Source organism: Monodelphis domestica, chromosome 4 (assembly GCF_027887165.1).
Source record: "Monodelphis domestica isolate mMonDom1 chromosome 4, mMonDom1.pri, whole genome shotgun sequence".
NCBI classification, from domain to species: Eukaryota; Metazoa; Chordata; class Mammalia; order Didelphimorphia; family Didelphidae; genus Monodelphis; species Monodelphis domestica.
In genome coordinates this window covers 430,514,569-430,540,959 of record NC_077230.1, presented here as the reverse complement: position 1 = coordinate 430,540,959, position 26,391 = coordinate 430,514,569, and the positions used below count along the sequence as shown (strand labels likewise).

Below are 26,391 nucleotides of genomic sequence, written 5' to 3'. Positions count from 1 at the left end.
GCTTGTTGAGCGCCCGGCGGCCCAGCTCACTGACGGACAGATGAACGCACGCACGCGTGTGGCAGGCCTCCAGCTCCCTCCCTGACCGTCTGGGGGAGGGGGCCGGCCGGTCCCTGGAGCCCTGGGTTCGGCTCGTGGAGCCCAGGGGGGGCCGAGGAGGAGGAGGGCCTGGGAGGCCCCCGTGGCTGCCCTTCTTCCTGTGTCTCTGGGCTGCTGGGGGAAGTTCTGCTGCCTCTTCCTCAATCAGCCCTGGTGGCGCCCCAGGAGGGACTGGCCGAGCCCTGCTGCTTTGCCTTCCCTGAATGGCGGCCGACATCATGGGGCCACGTGGGCCCTTGGGGTCCTCCTGGCGAAAGGCTGCCATTTCCTTCTACGGGCCAGAAGGACGGGGGAGTCACCGCCACGAAGCCGGGCGAGTGCAGGGGGCCGGGAAGAGCCTTTACTGAGGGCTCGCCATGTGCTGGGCAGAAATCCTCTCCTTGCATCTTTCCCGCAGCCTTGGGAGCTCCCCATTTCATGATGAGGAAACTGAGGCTGGGAGAGGCCAAGTAACTCAGCTAGGAAGTGAGCAGAACCTGGGGTCAGGAAGACTAATTCAATTCCAGCCTAGAGGCTTCCCAGCTGGGTGGCCCTGAGCCAGTCGCCTCACTTCGCCACAGTTTCCCCATGTGTTAAATGAACTGGAGAGGGATCTCAGGCCGCCGAAATGACTAAACAACCACAAGGACGGGGATCACAAGTGAGGGCCCTCCCGGGCTCTCCAGCGGACCGGTGGCGCTTAATAAATGCTCGACTTTCCGGAGAGGTTCTGTTTCCGGCTCTCCCTTCCCTCTCAGGCACCTCACCCTGTTTCCATGGTAACAAGCACGGAGGCGTGTGTCACTTCCGCCAGGGAAAGCCATCATTTCCGGTGCCTGGAGCAGCTGCTACCTTTGCCACCTGGACCCTGACCTTTGGCTTTTCTGTGGCCCCCCCCCCCCCCACTCCCTGGCCTCGCCATTTCCTGCCTACACTGCATTGTAAGTGCTGCTTCCGCTTCCGGTCAACCCTCCCTCCCCGCGCCGCCCCCATGACCCCGCAGGTGAGCGGGCTTTTCCTGGGAACTCCGCCCCCCACAGCAGCCGGGACTTGGTTTTGCTCCTGAGGCTGCCGGGGTGAACCCAGATGGGGACCTGGAGGCCGCACGGGGAGCCTCGGTCTGGCCCCCCCTCCCCTTTCCTGGCGCTCAGAGGCCCCCGGGGTCAGGTGACTGCTCCAAGGCGGCCACTTGAACCCAGACCGCCCAAACTGGGGTTTCCGGGAGCGCCTGGAGAGCTCCAGGACTGCGTGCCCGGGGGAGGCCGCCCCCACTTGTTTGGGGGCCCCCGTGATGGAGCGAGGGGAAGCTCCGCAGGCCCCTGTTTCCTCTGCTGCCCAATGGGTGGCTTCTCGGGCTTGACTTGGGGGAAGCCAGTGAGAAGGGGCAGAGGATTGTCTGGCGCAGGAGCTGGCGGGGGAGAGCCGGAGAGAGCCGGAGAGAGCCGAGCTCGGGGGCAGCTGGGAAAGCCGCTCCCTGCCTCAGCTCCTTCTCTGAATCCTTAGCTCCAGGGGCCTGCAGAAGCGCTTTGTCTTAACTTGGACAGCCTCCCGGGCGGAGCCCAAGATCCAAAGACCCGAGTTAGAATCCTGCCTCAGAGCCCGCAAAGGGCAGGAGGAAAGTGACAGTGCGCTCTGGCTGCAGCGAGGGCACTTCCTAGGCCCGCCCTCTCTTCCTGCTCCCCAGCGTGGACCTCCCAGCAGAAACCCCAGGATCCCGGGCTCCCTCTGGGGCTAGATGGGCGGCCAAAGGGGAACAGCGGTAGTCAGGGGCCCAGCCCCGAGCATCTTCTCTGGGAGACTGCCCCCCCCTCCCCCAGGCTCTTCCCAGAGTGGTCAGCAGCTGCCCAGAAGCTCCACCTCAGGGTGCCGCTCATTTCACTTCCTGCCTTTCCTGCTGCCTTCCGTGGTCGCCAGCTCTAGCCACAAGCCTTCGTCTACCCTTCCTCCGCAGCACTTCAAGATTTGGGGCCGTGATCCCAGCCTGGCTTCCAGGGTGACCACAGAGCTGTCCCGCGGCTTCTCCTCAGCCCGGGGGTCCAGAGTGCTGCCCCCCAGGACGAGGGCTTTTGCAGGCCGGGAGGGAGAGGAACAGGCGCAATTCACGGCACTGAGGAAAAGGGGCAGCCGAGTGCCAGCTGGAGCTGGGCTCCCGGGGCCTCTGCACAGCAGGCCCGGGTGGCCCAGTGCCTCTCCATTGCCCACGGAGCTCGCGTCTAGCACGCGTCTCTGGGTACTCGGGCTTCTCTAACCTGAGCCCGTGTAGTTGTTCCAGAGCGGCGAGGGCGAGGCTCTGGAGGTGAAGTGGCTTGCCGGCGCTCCCCCAGCTGGGAAGGGTCTGAGACCCATTTGAACCCAGGACTGCCTGGCTCTCCATCTAGCCAGCCAGCCTGTGGCCTGCCCTCCCCTTCATCTCCTCGCTTTCACGTCTAGCTCACCTCATAAGTCTCCTCCTCCTCTTCCTCCTCCATCTCCTCTTCTCTCCTCTTCCTCTTCCACTTCCTCCTCCTCCTCCTCTTCCTCATTTTCCTCCTCCTCTTCTTCCTCCTCCCTCCCCTGTGCAGGGTCCCGGCTTCTCTGCAGCTCGTCACCGCCATTCTGAGGCCCCATCGGCTCTGGCGTCCAGCCCTGGCCCTCTTTCACAGCCCCTGTGCCTATTCGCGGACTCCGAGGCCTTCTGGCTGTTGGCCCACGTGGCAGCCCATTTTCCGTTCCGGAGCCACTGGGGCCTCTCCAGCTCTGCTGCTCGGTTCCTCCTTCAAACAGGAAGCCGTGCCAGGTCGGCTCCAGTTTCCATTTCTCAGGCCCGGCCCAGCGTGCGGCCCAGGCCCAAGTCCAAGCCCCGAGGTGCCGAGGGCCGGCCGAAGGCGGTGGCCGGAGGAGATCCCGGCTCCAGCACAGACTTCTCTCTCAGCAGCGGGGACGGGCCTCGCTGGGGCCGTATCACCTCACGCTTTGTGTCCCTGCTTTCCGAGGCCCGATCCTGGCCAAACGCTCCCTCGATCCCCCGGCGGCACGCTCTGAGACGGGGGTAGCCCTGCTCCCGCCTCCTGGCTGTGTGGCCCTGAGTGAGTTTCTGGCGTCCTTATTTGGGAAGTGCAGCCGCTGCCTCGCTAGAATTTTTCCGTTTCCCCAACTTCCTTCTAGAGCGTCGCCCGCTTGAGGGCAGCCATGGCAACAAGTAGGTCTTGAGGACCTACTGTGTGCCCACAGAGGCCTCTTGCCGAGTACTAGAAAACTGGCTGGATAATCGCCAGAGGGCAGGCTCTAGCACCGAGGGGTGGGATTTTAACAGGAACTTGGAGGAAGTCAGGGAGTGGGGGAGGAAGAGCATTCCTGGTGCCCAGGCAGAGTCGGGATGGAGTAGTTCATGGATCAGCCAAGAGGTCAGGCTCCCTGCTTCAGAGTTCTTCGAGGCAGTGTCAGGTGTTGGGAGGCTGCAAAGGCTGAGGGGCTGGAGGTTAGGGAAGGGCTTGAATGCCAAGGAGAGGATTTTCTACTTCATCCTGGAGGTAAAGAGGGGACGCTGGAGGGGGTGAATGAGGGTGGCAGCAGTGTCGGAGGAGAAAGGGGGGCCTAGAAAGGAATTGCACTCCTGTGAGCCTAGCTTTCCTGCCTCACCATCCCTTTGGCTGGCTCCCGAGCCTCTGCTCTCTCGGTGCCTCTCTTACATTTTGGTGGTGACTGAGGGAATCCATTGGCTACTTAGCAGTCTTGAGCAACAGATTCAGCACTGAGTATTTGAACCCTTAACATGCTGGGGCCAGAGAATCCCATTCATTGCAGAGGTTACAGCTGGGAAATAGATCTGGCAACCGCTTGTCTAGAGATGATTATTGAGTCCATGGGAGCTGGCAAAATCGCCAAGGAAGACACTCCAGAGGGCCCTCGGTACCCAGTGGGGTCTAGATGAAGGCCTGGAGGCCGTAGAGGTCCGGGAAGGAGCAGCGAGAGAGGGAGGAGGAGAACTAAGAGGAGGGACCCAGAAGCCCAGGGAGGAGGGGGTGATCAAAGGGCCTAGGCTGTGGAGAGGCCAAGAGCAATGAGGTCTGGGAAAAGGCCATTGGATCTGGTCACTTTGGGGAACAGTCTCAGAGGAAAGAGGAGGCGGGAAACTGGAGTCGAGAAAGTTCTAGAGGACGAGAGGAAAGGAACCTTCACTGGAGACAGCCCTTTGAAGGAGTTTGACTAGAGAAGAAAGGAGCGATTACGGGCTGCTAGGCTGACAGGCCACGTACTTCAAGCAAGGACATTTTGAGGGTTGTGGATTTGTGGTCAGCAAATGTTGGCGAGAATTTGAATCCCCAACATCCTCTCTCCCTTCCCAGCTTTAAAGGCTAGAGCAGCAGGTGGTTCCAGGCACTATTTCTGTTCTTAACAATTTCTTTCAGATCGGGTTACTGGGCCTGAAACCATGGAGCCATTTTCCAAGCAGGGCCCTTGTGTGGAACAGTCATCTTCAGAGAGACTCACACAGAATGATGCCTTTGTTTTCAGCCCAAGAGAAACCTGGGAAGGTGCTCTTGGCTTATCCTGGAGGACAAGCCTGAGCAAGGCCAAGTCACCCAAAGAAACATCCCCAGTAAAGTGGGTGGGTCTGAGCGTAGACGAGATGGTCGAAGGGCTGCTTTAGGGCCTGGTGATTTTCCTCAGCAGAGTTTCAGTCCATATTCCAGTCTCAGTCTCTGTAATGGAAACTTCCAAGAAGCTGGCTTCTCAGTGTCACGAATGTGGGAAAACCCTCAATCATAGCTCAGCTGTTATTCTCCCCCAGGCAGTTCAACCCAGGGCCAAATCCCCTAAATATGATGAATGGGAGGAGTCTTTCCCCCAGAACATGCAGCGTAGTAAACAGCTGGGAGTAAACATTCTGGAGAGAGATTCAGTGAACACAACAACTGTGGGAAGGTCTTCCGCTGTGGCTTATTCCGTAGCTCCTCTTACAGGCTTCACACTAGCACAAAGCAACATGAATTCAGTGACTGGGGGAAGGTCTTGGCTGCAGCACATCCCTTATTTCCCATCATCAGATCCACACTGGAGAGAAGCCATTTGCATGTGGTGACTGTGGGAAGTCGGCTTTCTCAGTATCACTGGAGAGAAAAAGTCTTATGAATGCCGTGTGTGGGAAGATCTTCCTCCAGAGAACAGAACTTACTCAGCATTGGAGTAGTCACACAGGAGGAAAACCAGCACAGTGTAATCAATGTGGGAAGCTTTTCCCTCATTTCCCATCAGACAATTCACACTGAGGAGGAACCTTAGGAATGTCAGGAATGTGGGACAGCCTTCCCCTGGTGCAAACAGCTCACTAGGCACCAGAGTATTCATACTAGAGAAGAACTTGATGAATTCTATGAATGTGAGAAAACTGCCCGCCAGAGGATAGAATTTGCTTCTCATCAGAGTGGTTTGGCAGGAGAGAAAGCTTGTGAAGACAAGGCATGTGGGAAGACCTTTAACCGAAGCTCATCCCTCACTTCTCATTGTAGAATTCATAGCGGAGAGAAGCCATATGATGGTAATGAGTGTGGCAAGGCCTTCCACCTGAGGAAATAGCTGACTGCCCATCAGAGAACTCACACTGGAGAGAAATTGTATATATGTAGTGAATGTGGCGTGAACTTTAGATTGCTCCATCCTACTTAGTCTAACAAAAACAGGAATGTCTACACCCCTTTTTAAGGGTTAAGAATTGAGAAGGTTGGCCTATCACAGACATGTGCTAGCAAGTGACAAATCAGAAACAGCTGACAGACCCCTGGGCTGTCCTAAGTCAAGCCTAAGAGATCACTGGTACATGTGGGACGCAGGAAAGTGATGTAAAAGCGGTCTATATATTTGCTGGACTTCCTCTTGCCGGGTGCTCTTTGATGGCTGTAAACCTTAAAATTTCTTAGACTTATAAATGTTGGAAATTTCATACTTGAAAAATTTCCTATTGATAGTGGGTCTTGGCTATTGGAATGTGAACCCCATTGGCATGGGAGGTTCCTCCTCCTCCCTTCTTGAGATTACTTTAGGACAGAAACCTTTTGCTGAACAATGGAAAGGGCTTTGACCTATGCTTAAGCACAGAACAGGAATTTCTTTGAGTCATGATTGATTTTAGAATTGATACAATGGAGATACTTGGAATGACAGAACCAAGTCTTGGAAATTGCAATCTCCACCCTACTCAGTCCTAACAGAATTTAGGAAGGGCTGCAGCATAGATCAAAATTTAATTATTTGAGAATATGACCTCCAACAGACATGTGCAAAGCCACAGACCTCTGGGCTCTTGTCACATTGTGGAGGTGTTGAGCTCAGGGTCTCTCCATCAGGGATGATGGGTTCGACTATCAGTGTGGCTTATGGCAGTGTTTTGGCATTATAGTGACCCCCCACGGGAGTCCTACAACATTTATCTGTGGGTAATAACTTGAGGAGGGGAGAGGAGGCTAAGGAAATGGGAGAATAATAATGACTCAAATGTAGAAGTAGAAACACATGGGAGTAATGTGAACTCCAAGGAAATAAGAGGAACAAGAGAATAGGTGGGGAGTACCAACCCCTTGATACCCCTAGACAAGAGAGTCTGCTTTGGGAGTGATAGCATCACTAGAAAAAGGGGGGAGTCTCAACTCCCTGGTACCTCCTATAGCAATAGGAAGCACTGGCGACAGCATTGCTATGAAAGAGATATAGTGAAGCAAGAGAGGTAAGAGGAGAGAAGGAAGAAGAGTAAGAGTGAGAGAGAGTTGAGGAGGAAGTGAAGGGGGAGAGAGCTAGTTAGAGCGAGCTAGTAAAGGGCTAGAAAGAGAGTTTGTAAGAGAGCGTTTGGTGCGAGTCCCCTAGTATTTATTGAAGGTTTTAGGACTGTGGATCAACAAATACGTAATATGACATAGGTTTTAACATTGGTTGAACTGACAATGATGAGATCAAAGAGGTGGGGATTAATCCAACCAGTCCCAGCAGAAGCAGTGTGGCCCTGAGGCAGTGTGGTCAGTCAAGGTCCATCCTTTGCTAGTGTTTCGGCCTATCCCTTTCCATACAATGACCACGAAGAGGTCTGACCGTGTGTCTGGAAATACAATATCAATACCTCAATCATACTTCCCAGATGCTAACATGCCTGGTGTGCTACAGGCATCTTGGTGTGGGTCAGGTGAGGTGTCTTCCCTGATCTCTCAGAGTTTAGGCTGATTCCTTGTTTTTCTTTACCTTTCCTAAAGGTTATCCCCCTAGGAGGCCCCTCATCTTGGAGGAGGCCTCATGGCTGAGGTCTCTGAACTTCCCTCGGCTCTGGCTAGGCCGGAGAAATCTTATACCCTTTTCTGTCTCTCTTCTTCTTAATTCCTTCCCTCAATATTAATTAAACCACCATAAAATTTCCAAACTGACTTGAGAACTTTTATTGGGATTTGAATTAATCCCTGACGACCATAAGGATAACATATTAGTCAAAACCCTCTAAATGTACCCCTTACAGTGGGAAGGCCTTCACATGTAACTCCTCCCTTATTTCCTATCAGACAGTTCACACTGGGGAGGAACCTTATGAATGTCCCGACTGTGGGGGATCCTTTCCCAGAGTACACAACTCACTCAACATCCGAGAACATTGAAGGGAAGCCCAATGAAGGTAAATGCTCCTGAATATCATGAACATGAGGAGGCGGACATCGGCCAGAGCGTACACAGCCTTGCCTGAAAATAAAAGAATGCAACAGAATGCAGAGCCTCGGGACCAAGCAGGGGTCCTCTTCCTGCTTTGCCACTCGGCTACCTCCATCTCCTGTTTGACTTCCTCCATTCCCGCCTGTACACGCTTGGTGATGACAGAGACTCCTTATTCCCAGTAGAAGTTGTGGCCACAGGCTTCTTCCCTGCCCCCTCCTTCAGAAGTTCTCAGCATCCTTGCCCACCTTTCCTCAATCGGGCCCATTTCCTCCTGCCTACTCTGGACCTCGTCCCCTCTGGAAGTCCTCTGCCTTCATATTCGCTAAAGACTCGAGTGCTAGGAAAGCCGGCGACAAACCCCCCAAGCCTGTTCTTGATCCTTCCTACCATGCGTTGCCGGCCCATCTTCTCCCCTTTGCAACCAAAGTTCTCTGGCATCGCAGCTCCCCACGTCCTTAGCCCAGAGGCAGAGAGCCCCGTGGAAAGAACATTGTCTGGGGTTTGGACACGTAGGCTCAAAGGCCATCCTTGAGGACGATGAGCAGCCGGACACCGGCCGAGCCACTCATGCTGGGCCTTGGTCTTCCCATTTGTGATTCGCTCTCCCTGTGGTGTCGCAGCCATTCTTTTGTGTGGATAAAATGCTGGATCTTAGGGAGGAAGATCTGAGGGCAAATCCTGCTCCAGACACTTCCTCTGTAACTGCTCATCTGTGAAACGGGAACAGGAGGGTGAAGTGAGCTCAGGCATGTTGTAAGCCCTCAGATGGTCTCTCTGGGACGACGCCAAATGGACTCTCAAAAAGGAGCGCCTTCCCGGACTTGTGTCTCCTGCTGTCCTCTCCTCTGTCTTCAGTGGCTGCTGGTCCCAGGGCCTGCCCTCTGCACGGAGCAGCCCTTCGGCCCGCGCATGGCGCCTGGCCCCATTGGGAGCTCCGGCAGGCCAGCCTTCCAGGTGCCCGACGGCCTGGCTCCGGGCCCTGTGGGGTCTCTTGTTCTTCCCACGGGGGCTTTCCATGCCCGCTACCTGCGCCCTCAGCCCCAAAGGCTCAGGCTTCCTGTCAGAGGACACGAGGCATCTTCAGCCCACCAGCTCCACCAGGAGGGGGCGCAGGAGGAAGAGGAAGAGACGGCCGGGCTCTGTGCACTTCTGCAATGGCTCCGGGCCCAGCCCGATTCCACTGAACAAATGCTTGTTGACTGGCTGACTGACGGCTGTTGGCTCCTGGGGGCTTCACAGCTAAGATCACACACAGGCTGGTGGCCTTTCTAGGCTGACCCTCATTCCGTACCTCCCTCTTCGTGCCAGCCGTAGGTGCTAGGAGAGACCCGGCAGGCGCTCTAGAACGTTGATTCCTTCTAAGCCAGGCCCGGGCCGAGCTGCTCACCACTACCTGCCGGTGGCCTCGTGCCCTCTTGGTTCCTCAGGCCAAGGGCTCCCCCTTCTGGGCAAGCGCACTGAACGGCTCAATCCCAGAACTACTATTCCCAGAAGGCATTGCGCAACCACTTCCGGCTGCTTGGGATCACCGTGACGTCACGTCCGATTTCTCCTGTTTATGCTGCTGCCGCTGCCGCTGTTGCCAGTGTGCTACCTTCCGGAGGCTCCCCGTGTCTGGCCAGGTCAGTCCGGGAGGGGCTGTGGGGAGGCTACCCTGCCTTGAGTCTGCCTCTCTCCCTCCCTCCGTCTTCCCTTCCTCCCTCTTTTCCCTCCTTCCTCCCTTCCCCCCCTCTCTGCCTCTCTCTGCCTTTGTCTGTCTGTCTGTCTGTCTGTCTGTCTCTTGTCTTTGTCTCCCTCTGTCTCTTTGTCTCCCTCTCTGTCTCTCTCTCTCTGTCTCTCTCTCTGTCTCCCTCTCTCTCTCTGTCTCTGTCTGTCTGTCTCTCTCTGTCTCCCTGTCTCTCCCTCTCTCTCTGTCTCCCTCTCTGTCTCTCTCTCTCTCCGTCTCTCTCTCTCTCTCTCTGTCTCTGTCTGTCTGTCTCTCTCTGTCTCTCCCTCTCTCCTTCTCTCTCTCTCTCTGTCTCTCTCTCTGTCTCTGTCTCTTTGTCTCTCCCTCTCTCCTTCTCTCTCTCTCTCTGTCTCTCTCTCTCTCTGTCTCTCTCTCTGTCTCCCTGTCTCTCCCTCTCTCTCTGTCTCTGTCTGTCTGTCTCTCTCTGTCTCCCTGTCTCTCCCTCTCTCTCTGTCTCCCTCTCTGTCTCTCTCTCTCTCTCTCTCTCTGTCTCTGTCTGTCTGTCTCTCTCTGTCTCTCCCTCTCTCCTTCTCTCTCTCTCTCTGTCTCTCTCTCTCTCTGTCTCTCTCTCTGTCTCCCTGTCTCTCCCTCTCTCTCTGTCTCCCTGTCTCTCCCTCTCTCTGTCTCTCTCCTTCTCTCTCTCTCTCTGTCTCTCTCTCCGTCTCCCTCTCTCCCTCCCTCTCTCTCTCCCTCTCTCTCTGTCTCCCTCTCTCTCTGTCTCTCCCTCTCTCTGTCTCTCTCCTTCTCTCTCTCTCTCCGTCTCCCTGTCTCTCTGTCTCTCTCTCTCTGTCTCCCTGTCTCTCCCTCTCTCTCTGTCTCTCCCTCTCTCTGTCTCTCTCTGTCTCTCTATCTCTCTTCCTCCCTCCCTCCAGAGACAATCAGGAGATTCGGTGGGTCCTTCTTAGGAGGACATGGAGGAGTGAGGGAGGTGCAGAGGGGACAAGTACGGGGAACCCCAGAACACCTTTAAGGGAAGAGCTCAGGTTCCTTTCTGAGAGGACAGGCTGCAGCTGGGGGGTGATAGGGAGCCTGGGCGCTTCTTGGGGGACGTTTCTGGGCGCTTCTTGGGGGGACGTTTCTGCGCTTCTTGGGGGACGTTTCTGGGCGCTTCTTGGGGGACGTTTCTGGGCGCTTCTTGGGGGACGTTTCTGGGCGCTTCTTGGGGGACGTTTCTGGGCGCTTCTTGTGGGGACGTTTCTGGGCACTTCTTGGGGGACGTTTCTGGGCTCTTCTTGGGGGGATGTTTCTGGGCGCTTGGCTTCAGGCGGACCCTCTTTCCCCTCCTGCTCCCGAGGACACGTGGACGTGGGAGGGCGTGCGTGGTGCTTGGCACAGCAGACAGCGCAGCCCCCTCTTTGTGCCCCGCTCTAACCCTCCAGGTCCGACTTCTGCCTGGCCGTCTGTCCATCCGTCTTCAGTTGCCACAAGCCCGGCGGAGCCCCTGCAGGTGAGTGGGAGTCTGGGGGGTCCAGCCGAGGGATTAGAGCCCCCCACGCTGCCCCCCATCTTAGAGGGGAGGGAGGCGCGTTCCTGGGCCCCCCGAGCCAGGAGCAGAGCCCAGCCTTGGAGGGGGTCCCCCTCCCCCCTCCCGCAGCCCTTCCCTTCCTCCCTTGGCGCGAGGCCCCGAATGACCGCTTCGTGTCTCCGCAGGCTTGACGGATGGACGGGCTTCGATGGAAGAGAGCAGTGAAGGGCAGGTGTGGTTGCCGGCCCGGCTCCCCCCTCCTCCCCGGAGCCGCCCTGGCGGACCCCCCCCCACGTTTATGGAGACCCCCGACGGGCTCCAAGTCTCGCTCCTTGGAGGGGGGGAAGGGAGGGAGGGGAGGCAGGGGGAAGGGGCAGGGGGGGCCCTTGCTGGCGCCTCTGCCTGAGTTCTTCCCCGAGGGCTCCCGCCCTCCCCTGGCCTCTCCCTGGGCCCCGGCTTGCCCCAGGATGTGGCTCCGGGAACCTCCCGCCCCCTCCGGCGTCTTCCGGCCTCTGGAGTGCCGCTTGCAGGCCGGCTCCTTCCTGCGCGTCCCCCCAGGGTGCCAAGCCGCAGCCTGCGGGGTAAAGAGGAAGGGGGGGCTGGGGGGGCCGGCCCGGGGCTGGTCACTCAGTCTGGCCAGATGCATTGTGCGGGTCAGCATCGCTGGGCTTCCGGACGGGGCTGGACCTTGACCCCGGAGCAGCGGGGGCACCCCTGGAGGTGATGCTGGAGCACTCCCAGGACAGGCCTGCCCGGCGGGGCCGTCTTGGGGGTCCTCCTGACGCCGGCCGGGGCGCCCAGGCTGCCAGTTCTTGGGTGGCCCAAAGCCGGCGCCGGAGGGGGCGGCAGACGTCCGGCCTCACCTATGGCAAGGCAAGAGGAACGCGGGGACTCGTGACCTGTCCGAGGTCAGCTGGGCGGCCTTGAACCCCGGCGAGCCTTCGCCGCCCCTCTGTCTCTGCAAGGTCCATCCGTCGTCTTCCTGCTCGCCCTGAGTGCTCTTTTGCTCTGTCGTTCTTTCTGGGTCCCTCGAGCGCCCCGGCAGCCGCGCTGAGCCCCTCGAGCCCGTCTGGGGCGGGGACGGGCGCCCCGCGATGGGCTCTGGGCCCCGATCGGAGCCGGGACGAGCTCAACGGACAGTTGCTGCGGAAGGGGGCGCGCTGGAGAAGGCTGCCCGGGGGAGGGGAGTCGGGCCAGGAATAGCCTTTTCTGGGGCCCATCTGCACCCCGGGGAAGCCCTCGCGGCAGACACAGAGTCGAATGAGCCAGAAACGCTCGGAACGCCTCGAGCTTCCTCCTGGTTCTGCTCCGACGGGCCCGAACAGGTTTCCGGCCCCCTCGGGCGGCTGTGGGCTCCTCCATGGCCCCGGGTCCCCTGGGCGGGCAGCCCCCGGCCTCGGCTCTTCAGCTCCCTCTGACGTAGCCCTGGGTCAAAGGGGAGGCTGGATCCGTCTGCTTTCTCGTCTCTCCCACGTCCTGCTGGTCTGTCCTCTCCCCCCCCCCCCAGGAATGAGGGCCTCCAAGGTCCTGCCATGCCCGCCTCTTCCTGCCCAGGCCGGGACAATGCCCGCCTCTTCCTGCCCAGGCCGGGACAATGCCCGCCTCTTCCTGCCCAGGCCCGGACAATGCCCGCCTCTTCCTGCCCAGACAGGAAGGAGGCACCAGGAGGTGCTTCGCGAGTCTGGCTGCCGGTGGGACTGTCTGCTTTGGAGTCCTCCATCGGGACTCGACTGACTCCACTGCAGACCCTCCCCTGCGCGGTCCAGCCCTGCCCCCGCCTCCAGGCCCGAATGGCTCTTCCCGCCTTTTCGGTCTGACGTGTGAAGGGGAAGCCCGGCGTTGGCGAATCTGCCCTTCTTTCCGCTCGTCCTCGGGCTCGATCCCTCTTTGGAAGAAGCCTGCCTGTTGAGGCCCTGCCAGGGCCTGCCTTTTGCTCTGCTGTATTTGAATTGAGCTCTGGCCTTGGCGGGGAAGAGCCGAGTTCCGATCCAGCCTCAGACGCTTGTCGCTGTGGTCACTTCTCCGCTCTCACTGGAAGGGCGCGACCCCGAACTAGGAGAAGGAAGGACAAGGAAGGACGGCCCGACTGCGCCTTCCTCCCTCCGGGCCGGGAGGAGTTGGCCGCAGATACTGGCTTCTCCAACGGCTTCTCTGCCGGGAGCCTCCTCCCCTCCTCCTCAGCCTGCACCCTTTGGCAGCTTCTCCCCCACCCCCGATCCTGCGGTGTTTGCTTGTTGTTAACCCTCCCCTTCCAGCATGGAGTCCGGACTGTGGATCGCCTCCAAGGCACAAGAGTGGTGAGGGCTGGGCCAGGGCCGGATTGGAACCCAGGACCTCCCGGTGCTTTCCCTCAACTCTCATCTGTGGCCCCAAGAAGCTGTAGCCGGCCTCCAGCCCCATCCAGCTGATGGGCTGCCCGCCTGTCAGCGCCTTGGGCTGGGGCCTCCTCCGGAGGAAAGGGAGGACGAGAACAGCTTCTTCCAGGGGCCTGAAGGCCGCCGAAGCACCCCCCGGGGAGTGCTCAGAGCTCGGCGAGATGCAGAGGATGCCTCCGTCCGCCACTGCGCCTCCCGCCATTGCCGGGCAGCCCTGGGAGGCCCGCCCGCGGCGTTGCGCTTTTCTAGTGGGCAGGAAATCCAAAAGGAGCGACCCGCGCGGCTCCCTCCGTTTCTTCTTCTTCTGGCTACATCGAGCGCTGTGGATCCCCTTCGTTTACACCCAGTCAGAGCCGACTGGCTCGTGGTTTGAGTTTAAATTTCTTGGCCCGTTAGAGGAAGGGCCACGTCCTGCTTCCTCGTCTTTTCCCAGAAGCCTTCTCGGGCCCGGTGACGGGATCGAACACCCGCGTGATTCTTGATGAGTCTGTCCTGTTGCTAGTTTTCTCATCTTGAACCCACTCGGCATTCGTGGACCGTAATCTTTGCTGACAGTCAAACGCGTTGAGTCAGTATTCACCAGGGATCTTGGTTTGTCATTTCCCTCTTTTATCTGTGCCGCATTTCTGTTAGAGAAGGAATTTGGCAAAGAAACCCCTTCTTTCCCAGAGGTTTTTGTTTGTCGTTATTCTTTGAATCATCTCAGAATTCACACGTAAATCCATCTGGTTCCAACGCTTTTCCTTGCCGGCTCATTTATGGCTCGTTTGTTCATTTGCTTTCCTGAGACCGGGTTAGGGTCTCTGTTTCTTGTTACGCCATTGTACATTTTGTATCGATATTCGTTTTTTAGCTGGTCGTCTTGTGGGCACGTCATGGGACAAATTCGTCTCTGGGAATCCTGTTTCTTCCTTAATATTTCACTTTGACTCCTAATCGTCTGGTTTTCCTCTTTGCTGTATCTAATTTAGTTCCCTGCCAAAGCAAATCCTGGTTTATTTGTTAATTCATTGTCTTTTCTTCTTTCGGAAATGTAGCTTGGCTCATTGGTGTGTGGCTCACAGTATATGGCAGAATTCCCTCTGCCATTTTCCACAAGGGCCACATTCATCTTTGGGGATTTCCTAGCCTTGGGTCTCCCACCAGATTATGAGACAGGAATGTCGTGATCGATTTTTGCTTGTTGTCTTTAGGAAACCCTCGAGCCGTCCACGCGGTAGTTTTGGGACTGCCTGTTGGAGGTGGAACATGTCCTGCAGTATCTTTCCTTCAGGGCCATCAACTACGGCTTTAGCCAAGGCTGGGTCTGGATGGTGCCACCTGGTTCTTAAGTGCTCCAAAAGTGCCTGTAATCTATTCTGAAAGTGAATTCTCAGGTCTCACAGTCTTCCCCAGAGACTGTGTTGGTGTTCTTCTTGCTGGCTCAGCAACGCGAGCCTTCCAAGATGGTCCGCACTCAAAAAGCATGACGGAGCCCAGAGAAAACGATGGCTCTGATCGAGATAGAAGCGGACCTCGCGTCCTCACAAGGCATGTCAGTGTTCTCAGTTTGATTGATCTCTCCTTTGATCTTTAGAATTTGTTTTTCTTCTTCATTGATTAAAAGACAGTTTTCTGGTTTTTTTAATCACTTGCCCAGTTCATCAACTGTTCTTCCTTTTTTTGGTTGATAAAAGTGCTTAGAGATAGAAAATCTCCTCTGAGGACTGCTTTGGTTGCATTCCAAAAAAAATGTCGACATGCAGTCTTTTTGTTGTCATCATCTTTAATGGTATCTCTTCAGTTTGTTCTTTGGTGCGCCACTTCTTTAGGGTTCAGTTATTGAGCCTCTAATTCATGTTTCATCGTTTTTTATTGAATGTCATTTTTAGTGCCCTGTAATCAGTAAAGGATAAGTTGAATCTCTGATTTTCTGAATTCATTTGTGATGGTTCTATTCTTGAGTACAGGGTCAGTTTTTATTTTTATTTATTTATTATTTTAAAACCTCACCTTCTGTCTTGGAGGCTATACTGTGTATTGGCTCCAAGGCAGAAGATTGGTAAGGGCTAGGCCATGTGACTTGCCCAGGGTCACACAGCTGGGAAGTATCTGAGGTCAGATTTGAACCCAGGACCTCCCATCTCTAAGCCTGATTCTCAATCCACTGAGCCAGGCAGGTGTGCCAGGGTCAGCTTTTATAAAGGTGCCATGTGCAGCTGAGGACTATCTGGTAATTGCTTATGTAGCTTCTCTATAATCCTCTTCAGGCTATTCACTCCTTTATTGTTTATTTGTTGGTCAGACTCAGTTTGGTCCTGAAAGGGTTACCTTGTGGTCCTCTGCCGCTCTAGCTATATTATTTCCCTTGAAAATCAGCTTTTTCTTTTAGTATTTCGGTGGTCTGGGATGCCATTCTCCCATTCGTCTCTGCTGTGCTCCACTTGGACTGTCCGAGTCAGTAGTTGAAGTTTTCTCACCTTTGTTCTTCTCTGGAAAGCTCTCGTTTCTCTTCTGACTTTTGTTCTCATTTGATCTAAAAGATTAAACACACACAGCTCACCTGACACAAGTAAAGCCTGGGGGATTGCGTGTTGGCTGTGGGGGAGGGAGAGCAGGAGGAACTTGTCCCCATGGACAGAGATTCTGAATGAATTCATTAAAGACACGTCTTCAATAAAAACCGCACAGTGGTCCTCGCTCCGTTCCTCCAGGAACTCTCGTTGCCCTCTGTTGGGGTGTGTGAGTCAATTAAAAACAAAACCAAAACTAAAACCAAAAACAAAGAAAGAAAAAATAATGAAAGAAAAATTAAACCCTTTTATATATATATTTTAAGAAAAATTCAAAATCAGCATCAAAATATCAAAAATCTATGTATACAAAATTTTCAGTAAGCAAGAATAAATTTCTCACAGGCCCTTGTATTAGGGTCCAATTAAGTAATTTCTATCCCACAAGTCTGTAGGACAGAATGCAGTAATATTTCACTTACCCATTTGCAGCCAAGGCTACAGGAAGTTGCCATACTATAGGAGAGAAAAAAGGACCAGATTTTTATTTTGATAGGGAAGTGTGTCATTCCCTGGTCTGATTTTCCCTTCATTCTCCGGGACAGAGAGGGAGCCAGGATGATAAGCAACCTTTGGTACTCGTCTGTAAGTATTTTCACAAAGAGTGTGGATACAAGGAGTCCCTCATCTTAACGTATGTCAAGCGTTGCAACCTTGAGTCTCACACTCGGTTCAAGTCCTTTGTATTGGCTTAGAAGTGCATCAATCCTACCTGGATTGGTTCTTCCTTTGTTGACCTGTGTGCTCTTTTGGCACTATTCAGGTTAAGTCTGTGCTCCATTTTGATCCCGTTCCTAGAATCAGACACAAACATTAATCACAGTCCCATAACAATTATCAATAAATGGCAGGTTCCCACAGACTAAAGCTGTTTGGGTATATGTTAATGTTATAGCAAGTATATATATTTAGACTTTATATTATTATAGAATAAAAATGAATATTGATTGTACCTTGAGTACACAGAAATGAGAAAAGGGAAAAATCAAATATTTAAAAAATAAAGGAAAAAATAACAAAATAAGGAAAAAGAGAAAAGAGAAAAAAATTCAGGAATTCATTGGGTTAGAAAAAGACACCCACTTGTCAATGGATTATTATCTTCAATGCATGTGATATGCATATGATATAATACATGTGACAGTCAATCAGTCTCAGCAGAAGATGCTTTCTTCACACGTGAGCAATGAATCCAAGAATCTCTTTCTCCAATCTTTATAGATGTTGGAGTAGTTAATATTTGGAATGGTCCCTCCCAGGAAGGCTGGGTTGCTCCAGTAGGCTGGAAATTCTTAATATACACTTTATCTCTTGGGTTCAGGTCATGCAGAGAAAAGTCTAGTGGTCCGGCTTGAACTGCAGCTCCAGATTCATGAAGGTCATGTAGTTTGTGCTGTAATTCCTGTATATAGGAAGCAATAGTAGTATCTCCCCCTAATAGTGATGTATATGCAGGGGGGAAAGGGTTAACTTGTATAGGCAGATGTCCAAAAAGCATCTCTAATGGTGAGATGTGTAAGTCTCCTCTAGGCCTACTTCTAAGAGAAAATAGTGCCAGAGGGAGAATTTCAGGCCATTTATAATGTGTGAAAAATTCATGCATAATTTATGGTTGTATGGTTCCCTTTGTGGACTTTTTTTTTTGTCCCTCAAAAATCAGGGTTTTATTTTTTTAACACTTTAAGGTTTGTCAAAAATAATTATGCCTCCCTGATTTTAGAAGATGGTATTTAAATCAATACACTATTTAAAGTGTTTTGCATCTAAAATGTGTGGGAAAATGAGATTTTGTATTGAATTGTATGTTTCTCTTTCTTATATGAATTTTCTTTCTTTTTTTTTGAGGAAACATTTTCATTACTTTTTCAATGGGTGCTAACTAACCATAAAGCTATGGAAAACAACCATTTCTGAAATTTCACCAGTACATATCTTTGCTTTTGTAACATTTTGCAAGTACTTCTTCAGTGTTTATCATTTGAAGAGTGCATATAAATGATGTGAGAAAACTAAAAAAACTATTCACCTTCCAGTCTTAGGAGGCAATTGTCTTAGAGACAATATTGCAGACATACAACACAGTGTAAAAGATACATACACATGTGAAATTTAAAATTATTCCACCCTAATCAGACCATTTTTTAGAAGATGTGATTTAGCTATTCAGTAACATCAGTAACAATGGAGATACTTGGAATAACAGAATCAGGTCTTGGAAACTCTACATTCTCCACCCTACTCAGTTTAACAAAATTAGGAAGGTCTGCATCAAATTCAAGATTTAATTATCTGAGGAGATGGCCTTCAACAGATGTGTAGAAAAAAGGACAGACCACTGGTCTGAGTCAAGCTAAGACCTCATTGGTACAGAAAAGTGATGTAAAAACGTCCATATAAGGCACGGAACTTCCTGTCCCTTCCTTTTTTCCCTGCAGAGGCAACTCTGGCTGAGACATCTTGGAGTGTTGGGTGGTGAGTTTTGCCCTTGAGCTGATTCAGGTTCGGGCATCTTAGCTGAGCCCCTTTGCAGGTCAGGCTGATTCCTTCCTCCTTTATACTCCAAACCCTTACTCCCTTATCTCCTGATCTCCCCACCCGATACTAATGGGGGGGGGGGGGGAGAGGGAGAGAAAAAAACCTACTCCTTTTTCTTCCTTCTTCTTAATCTTCTCCACTTTCAATTAAATCACCACAAAATTTGGCAGTGGACTTGGGTATGTTATTATTTGGGTTTTTCATTAGGACTTTTATAAATAAAACACATGACGACCTAAATTAATTGTACATTCAGTCTCAGCCATAATTTCACCCTTTACACCGTTAAGCGTCTAAGGCGCGTCTTCCTCTTCTCAACTGCGTTCCTTATCTGTTCCTCGGGCTCAGAGTCTTTGCAGAGAACAGCCGAGGCTCCAGTCGTCCTCTTTTGTCTTCCAGGTCTGCGTGCTTTCCTGGCTGACCTCTGGCCCATCCCCAGCTGATGCCCATCTCCAGGCTTGTCGGACGTGGCCCTCCTTGGCCAGTGTCTCGGCTGAGTCCTGCCCCGGGGTCGGCACTCAGCGGGGCCCGTCCCAGGCCTTCCTGGATCCTGCTGCTTTTCCTGGCATTTAGCCCCGACCCTCGCCTCGCTCTTGATGCACTGAGGCTGCTGGTCCGCCCCTTGATTTCCGGGCCTGTCGGGCTGGGATCGCCCCTGCCTGGCGCATCTGGCATCGCGGAGCCGCTCTACCGGCCCTCCTCCGCCCGCCTGCCCGGCTCCTGTCGGGAGTTTATACGCCACCCTTTATGGGAGACGCCTTTGGCTGTGCAGTAGAAGGTACGCTGGAGTGGGAGGGACTTGTGTCGGGGATGGCAGAAAGAAGGCCCCCGCAGTCGCCGGCTTGCCAGAAGGGACGAGATGGGGGGGGGGGGGGCGCCACAGACGAGCTTGAGAGGGCCAGGGACAAGACACGGCGGGGGCAGCCGCGGTGGGGCCTGGAGCTCAGGGAAGAAGAGACGGGGAGAAGCCGGGCACCCCCATCAGGGGCGCCGAAGGAGAGGCAGTCGGGTCATCAGGAATACGCCGGTCACCTCGGGGAGGCCAGGGCCCGGGGAAGGGGGGAGCCAGGACAATGGCAGGAGCCGCCTGCTGGAGAGGAGGAGAGGAGCCGCCTCAGACACGTGCAGCCTTCCGGTCGCCCCCGGGCCCTGCTCCCGGAGTGGCCAATTTCCAGGGCGCTCAAGCAGAGCAGGAAATGGCTGGCGATGGGCAGGAGGGGGCCAGAGGGGCTTCTGGGGGAAAGCCTGCCTGATTTGGGTCAAGGGTGAGGCTGCCAGGGACAGTGGGGGAGGGGGCCGTCAGAGGGTCTGGTCAGTGGCCCGGGGGGCGCCTGTTGCTCTGAGGTCGTGAGGGGTCCCCCTGCAGAGGGGGGAGGAGCGACAAGTGGGCCGGCCTTGGTGAGGATGAAGAAGGGCCCGGAGGTAAGCTGGGAGGGAAGCCTGGGAGGAGAGGCCGGGCCAGCGCGAAGATGGCGGCAGATCTGGGGCGGACCTTGGGGCCATGGCAGGAGGAGGCGGCGCTGCTTTCCAGGCCCTTCCTGCTCCCGAGGAAGCTGGAAATGCTTCTGCACGCGCAGCTCCTTCCCGCGCTCTGCCCCCGCTTTCCCTCCTCCCCCAGCGCTGCTCCCCTTCCTTGGGGCACGCGCGTCTGGGCCTCTCAAGCTGCCCCTGGGCTTCCACCCGGCCTCCCTGCCTCCTTCCCGGGCAGAGGGTGACCTCCGGGAGGGCAGGGGCCGACACGAGCCTCCTCAGCTCTGGCCTCTGGAGGGCGCTCGCCGGCATGAGGCAAGCACTGAGGCAGGCTCAGGCTGCCCTGCCACAGTCCCAGCTGGAAGGGCAGAGGGGCGGCCAGACTAAGCCCTTGGGGCGCCTGCCTCATCAGCCTTCCTGGCTTCCTGGCCTTGGCGTATGGGAGCCGGGGTCCTTGGAGTCGGTGCTTGGCTGCACCTCTGCACGTCCTGGGAGGGCCGGACAGCGTAGCCTGGCCCACTGGGAAGACAGAACTGAGATCTGCCTCCAGCGGGGCCGATTGGCCAGCCCGAGTTCCCTCCCCCTCTGCTGTCCCTCGGGTGCCTTGTGCTGCGAGGTGGCCTCCCCCCTCCTCCCTCCAGTTATCCGCCTTGTCTCCTGCCTCAGTGTGGCCTCGGGCATTTGGTCACTGTCTCCTCCTCCAGATTTAACCTGGGGCTTCCCCAAGGCTCCGCCCCTTCTCCATTTCCCTGGGGCCTTGTCGCCTCCCCATTTGTCCAGCCCTAACTGCAGGGCTGACCGCCATCGTGTTGGAGTTTGGACTGAGGGGGTCTCCGTCAACGGGCCCCAAACTAATTTATTATTCGTTGCTGTTCAGTTGTTTCTGACTCTTTGTGGGTTTTCTTGGCCAAGATCCTAGAGGGGTTTGCCATTTCCTCCAGCTCCTGTTATAGATGAGGAAACTGAGGCAGAGAGGAGCTAGAGGGTCTGAGGCCAGATTTGAAGTTATCTTCCTGACTCTAGCCACTATATGCCCATTCAATTCATTGCTGTACCCCCCAAAACCCTGCGACCCTGCTTGTTGCTCCCCCAAGACGTTCCATCCCCCAAAAGGCCATTTTCACTGGCTCTTTGTCTCCCGTGCCTAGAACTCTCTCCCACGTGCCTTCCTTCAGACCTCCACTGAAACACTGCTTCTGCCTGTCCTGGGCCCCTTGATGCCATCTTGAGCATATGGACTCATGGGTTTCGCCTGACGTCTCCCTGCTGGTTTTTACCTTTCCTTGGCTTTTGCCTGCCACATAGGAGGGCTTAGTCAATGCTTGTGGTGGACTGACCACTAGCACTTATTTGGGTGGCTTTAGGCCAAGTTTCTCTGACCCTCCATTTCCTCATTTAGTGTACGATATAGTCACGGATTACAACCTTGTGAAGATGCGGGCAACTGGTTTGGACAGACTGCAATGATTATAAAATAGAGAAAAGGTGGTAAATGGCTATTTGGTCTAGCCTCACGAGTGGGACCCGAATTGCTTTTTCTGCAGAAGAGAAGTGGGGCAGGAGAGAGCTACATTTTTTCTTTCTTTCAGATTGGGAGAGTCGACCCAAAACCAAGGAGACAGCTCCAGAGCTGGGTGTTTCCATGGAAACCTTCCTCAAACGACTCCCAAGGTATGATTTCTGGATATTCAGCTTGAAACAGGCCTGAGCGTGTTGTGCTAAGGCAAGAGGAGGCATCCAGGAATTTGGGAGAAACAGTTTCGGCAAGCTTCGATGGCGGAGAAAACTCAGCCACGTACCCACCAGTGGGGATAGGTGGTGAGCAGTCCCCATCAATGCAGTGGCTATACATTTCCATTCTAAGTAGACTGAAGTCAGTGTAATAGAATCTGTGGAACAGAGATGTTTTCTAAGTATCCCAAATCTGGGAAATTGGGTCTGTTGAATCAAATGCATCTTCCAGAGAAAACACATGAATACAGTATGAGAACCTCGTCCGCCCTAGCCCATCCATAAAAAATGAAATGATGGAGGCTGTTCAGTGGTTCAGGAGTGGACAGACACACCCTAGCTGTTTGACCCTGGGCAAGTCACTTCACCCCAGTTGCCCAGAAACCATCCCCCTCATGCCCCCCGCCCCCCGCCCCCAACTAAGACTATTCATACTGGAGAGAAACTAAGTAATGGGTGGGCTTTCCTTTAGAGTGTACCACACATTGAAAGTCAATCAGAACTAGATATATGGTAACGCCTCTTAAGCCTAGTTCATCCATCCCTTCCCTTCACAGGATTCATCCTGGGCAGAAACCTTATGAATGCAATGAATGTGGGAAGACCTTCTGCTGGATGGGCGAGCTTGTTCGACATCAGAAGAATCACACCGGGGAGAAGCCTTACGAATGTAATAAATGTGGGAAGACTTTCCTCTGGTTGGGCGAACTTATTCGACATCAGAGAAGTCATGTTGGAGAGAAACCTTATAAATGTAATGACTGTAGGAAGGCCTTCTTCTGGATGGGCGAGCTTGTTCGACATCAGAAGAATCACACTGGGGAGAAGCCTTACGAATGTAATGAATGTGGGAAGACTTTCCGCTGGATGGGCGAGCTTGTTCGACATCAGAAGAATCACACTGGGGAGAAGCCTTACGAATGTAATGAATGTGGGAAGACTTTCCGCTGGATGGGCGAACTTATTCAACACCAGAGAAGTCATGTTGGAGAGAAACCGTATAAATGTAATGAATGTAGGAAGGCCTTCTTCTGGATGGGAGAGTTTATTGAACATCAGAGGTGCCATACTGGAGAGAAGCCTGAATTTAATCAGTGTGGGAAAGTCTTCCTCCTGGGGAGAGAACTTACTCCACATCAGAGGGGACTTACAGGAGGAAAACCCTGTGAGAGCAATGAATGTGAGAAAGGCCACTCCCAGAGGCCGGACTATACTCAAAGAATTCATACTGGAGAGAAACCTTATGAATGTAATCAGTGTGGGAAGGCCTTCCGCCTGAGAGAATACCTTACCCGACATCAGATAGTTCATAACAGAAAGAAGTGCTATAAATGTAATGAGTGTGGGAAGGCCTTCTCTCTGAGTACAAAACTGATTTGTCACCAGAGAATTCATACTGGAGAGAAACCTTATGAATGTAATGAATGTGGGAAATGTTTCTTTCGTGTATCAGACTATGCTAAACACCAGAAAATTCATACCGGAGAAAAGCCTTATGGATGCAGTCAGTGTGGGAAAGTCTTCTACATGAGAGCACGATTTCTTCGACATCAGAGAATTCATATTATAGAAAAGCCTTATGAATGTAATGAGTGTGGGAAAGCCTTCTGCCAAAACATTGACCTGATTTGTCACCAGAGAATTCACACTGGAGAGAAACCGGATGAGTGTGATGAACGTGGGAAGACTTGCTGCCAGAATGGGGATCTTCCTCAACATCAGAGGGACTGCTAATGACTGCACAGATTGACTTTCAGTGACCTTGCTAGCCTCTATGGCTTTAAATGATCATTTCTATTATTCCCAGATCTATATCCCTGACCTCAGCCCCCTGAGCTCCAGTACCCATATCACCAACAGCACATTTCTATCTGGATGTCTCATCAGCATCTTAAACTTGGCACGCCCAAAGCAGAATTGATTGTTTATACCTCTAAGACGATCCCTTTTAACTTCCCTATTTCACCTGAGGGTACCACTGTCCTCAGAGTCATCCGTGAATCCTCACTTGCCCTTGTCCCTCTCATGTGTGTCCCCTTCTGTGTACTCACACAGCCACCACCCCATTGTGTGCCCTCATCCCCTCCTGCCGTTGATTCCTAAAGGTTCTCTGTGCTTCTATTCCATCTTCCACCCAGCTACCAAAGTGATTTTTGTAACAGAAGGGAGTCACTGTTACTCCTATATTTGCTACATTTCAGTGACTCCCTATTATCCCCACGTTAGATCTGTTAGAAACTCCCAGCATGGCTCTAACTTGCCTTTCCAGACTTATTATGTGGCATTCCCCTTCACACATTCTTTGGTCCAGCTAAAGTGTCACAGGCAAGCGACTTGGAGTCAGGAAGACCCGGATTGTCTCCAGCCTCAGACACTCATTAGCTGTGTGACCGTTAGTTGCCTGCCTCAGTTTCCTCACAGGAAAATGGGGATTACAATAGCATCTACCTCCCAGGATTGAGTGAAGGTAAAATGAGACGATTTCTATTAAGTGCTTTGTAAGCCTTAAAATGCTATATAAATGCTAGCTCTTGTTCTTGGTGTCATCACTACTCCCGATACACTGTTCCCAGCACAAGCTCTGCTCCTATGCTCACCCAGTGACTGAATCCTACCCTGTACCTTATGGCAGAGGGTAGGATGGGAGCCCAGTGTGAGGCCTTTACGTTCATGCCCGTTGAGCCGCCTCATCCTCGACTGCCAAGGTGTCATGCCTGCCAATCTGGCAGGTGTGCTGTCGATCCCTGCCCAGTCAACACAGAATCCTTGCTAGCGCTTTCAATTCAGCCATTCATTGAACTGAGTTGGACTGTGTGGATGCAGAGGTGCTTCTTGGGCCCCCTCTGCCTACAGAGCCCTGTGAAGAAGACCTGGGACAGCTGCCAGTCTGGCGGAAACTTCCCCCCGTGGCACTTTGTCTTATGGACCCTGGGCCAAGCAGACTCCGCTAGGATGTAACAACGTGCCCTGCGGCCTAGAGAGTGTGAGCAGGTGCAGCCCACGGTCATCAGCCCTTTTCCATCGGAGGGTGGCACCAGCACCCTATGGAGCATGCACAGCCACAGAACTTGAACCCAGCTCTTCTGCATGCTGCCAAGACTGCTGCTGTACTAGTTGCTCTAATAACAGTAAAGATAACAGCATTTACTTTCCAGTCTCTCACTGGATCCTTAGAGCCACCTCAGAAGATAACCCCATCTTACAGATGAGGAAACTGAGGTTGACAGCTGTGACTCATCCAGGATCCTAGAACTTGTGTCTGAGGCTGGATTTGAACTCCAGGATTCGGGTCTCCAGGCCCAGCAGTTACCTCTAGCAGATAGAAGGAAAGGATGGGTCCAGGGGTCCAGCATGAGGCCCAAGTTGGTGCTCTGATCTCTCAGTCCATCAGCCTCCCCCCCCCCCCACATAGCCCTGGAGCGTTGCTGTTGCCCCCTCCCTCCCCCTGGGCCCTGAACTGTCCTGGCACGTAGCAGTGGTTAAGGCCTCTCTCTGGGGATTCTCCTCTGATCCTGGCCTGTGCACGTCCCCCGGGAGCGGAAGAGGGCAGGCCGGCCTTAGCACTGGGCAACAAAGCCTGGAAGCGGCCAGTTCGGGTGGTCTCCCGGGAGCTGCTGTTGCCCTTTCACTCTCCCTCTTGGACCTGAGCAGAGCAGGAGAGCCATGTGGGAAGGGCTGCCCACGAACTCCTTCCAGGCCCCACCTCTTGGCCTGTTTCCTCCTCTGGGAAATGAGGGGAATTGGAGGCCAGTGGGTGTATGGAGGGCCACAGCCAGGCATCCGGGCTCCAGGCTGGGGGAGCTGTCCCAGGGTCGGTGACCCAGGCACTAGTGGTGTGATGGGGGCAGGGTGAGGGGTGCTGAGAGGGCCAGAGGGCCTTGAGCCAGTCGGGTAGAGAAGGGAGGGGCTGTTTGTCCCGGAGACACCACTTCTGCACTACATTTCCCAGAAGGCTCTGCCTGCCCCGGGCACAGCATCCCCAGTTATTTCTGATCTATTGTCACCATCCTCTTCCCAACTGCTCCAATGCACCCCCCCCATCCCCGTGTTCTTGCTCTGGCAAGAGTGGGAAACTGAGGCAGTGCCCCTGGCCATGGCGGCAGGGCAGGTGAGTGTAGAGGCTGGGTCAGACCAGAAGTTTGACTGGGGGAGCCAGGCAGTCTCCAGACAAAAAGCAGTGGTGGGAGATGCAGTGTCCTGCTCATGGGCTGGCTGGAGGCCAGGGTCACTGGATAGAAGAGCCTGAGGCAGGGAAGTGGGATGGAAGAAGACTGCAGTGAGAGAAGGGAGCAGCAATTTGTGCTTGGTCTGGGAGCCACTGGGGTTTATTGGGTAGGGGGTGACTTGGTCAGTCTTGTGCTTTAGGACAGTCACTTTGGTGGCCGCCTGGAAAATGAACTGTAGGGGGAGAGAGCTGAGACAGGCTGACCCCTAGCAGATGGGAAGATGAGGGGGGTGGAGGATGAGTCTTTCCCAGGGTTGGGGCAGGGGCAGAGGAGAGAAGTTGATGCATACTGGATAGAAGCAGCTGAGGTGAAATGCACCAGGGGGGAATCCGACAGAGATGCTGCTGAGGTGAAATGCACCAGAGGGGAAATCTATCAGATGCTGCTGAGGTGAAATGCAGGGGGGGGGGGGAATCCATCAGATGCTGCTGAGGTGAAATGCACCAGAGGGGAAATCTATCAGATGCTGCTGAGGTGAAATGCAGGGGGGGGGGGGGGAATCCATCAGATGCTGCTGAGGTGAAATGCACCAGAGGGGAAATCTATCAGATGCTGCTGAGGTGAAATG

General features: G+C 53.9%; 1 protein-coding gene across 5 annotated transcripts; it reads left to right on the top strand.

Moving 5' to 3' along the window:
* The first annotated feature begins 675 nt into the window (after nucleotides 1-675).
* LOC100618966 (zinc finger protein 665-like) lies at nucleotides 676-24,744 on the top strand. Of its 5 annotated transcripts, XM_056825490.1 has the most exons (6): nucleotides 676-9,365; nucleotides 10,849-10,916; nucleotides 11,120-18,333; nucleotides 18,796-19,174; nucleotides 21,456-21,537; nucleotides 22,155-24,744. In XM_056825490.1, exons 4-6 carry the CDS (start codon nucleotides 19,144-19,146, stop codon nucleotides 23,329-23,331), a joined length of 1,290 nt encoding a protein of 429 aa, XP_056681468.1. In that variant the 5' UTR covers nucleotides 676-9,365; nucleotides 10,849-10,916; nucleotides 11,120-18,333; nucleotides 18,796-19,143; the 3' UTR covers nucleotides 23,332-24,744. The 5 variants fall into 5 exon arrangements, with proteins under 5 accessions (XP_056681468.1, XP_016282432.1, XP_016282434.1 ...); XM_016426946.2 differs by lacking the exon at nucleotides 11,120-18,333; XM_016426948.2 differs by lacking the exon at nucleotides 18,796-19,174 and having other exon boundaries at nucleotides 11,120-11,166.
* Nucleotides 24,745-26,391: the final 1,647 nt, after the last annotated feature.

Coding starts and splice junctions, on each gene's coding strand:
- LOC100618966 (XM_016426946.2), top strand. CDS start 19,144: ATGGGAGACGCCTTTGGCTGTGCAGTAGAAG. Junction 19,175..21,455: donor CTTTGGCTGTGCAGTAGAAG/GTACGCTGGAGT, acceptor TCTTTCTTTCAG/ATTGGGAGAGTCGACCCAAA. Junction 21,538..22,154: donor TTCCTCAAACGACTCCCAAG/GTATGATTTCTG, acceptor TTCCCTTCACAG/GATTCATCCTGGGCAGAAAC.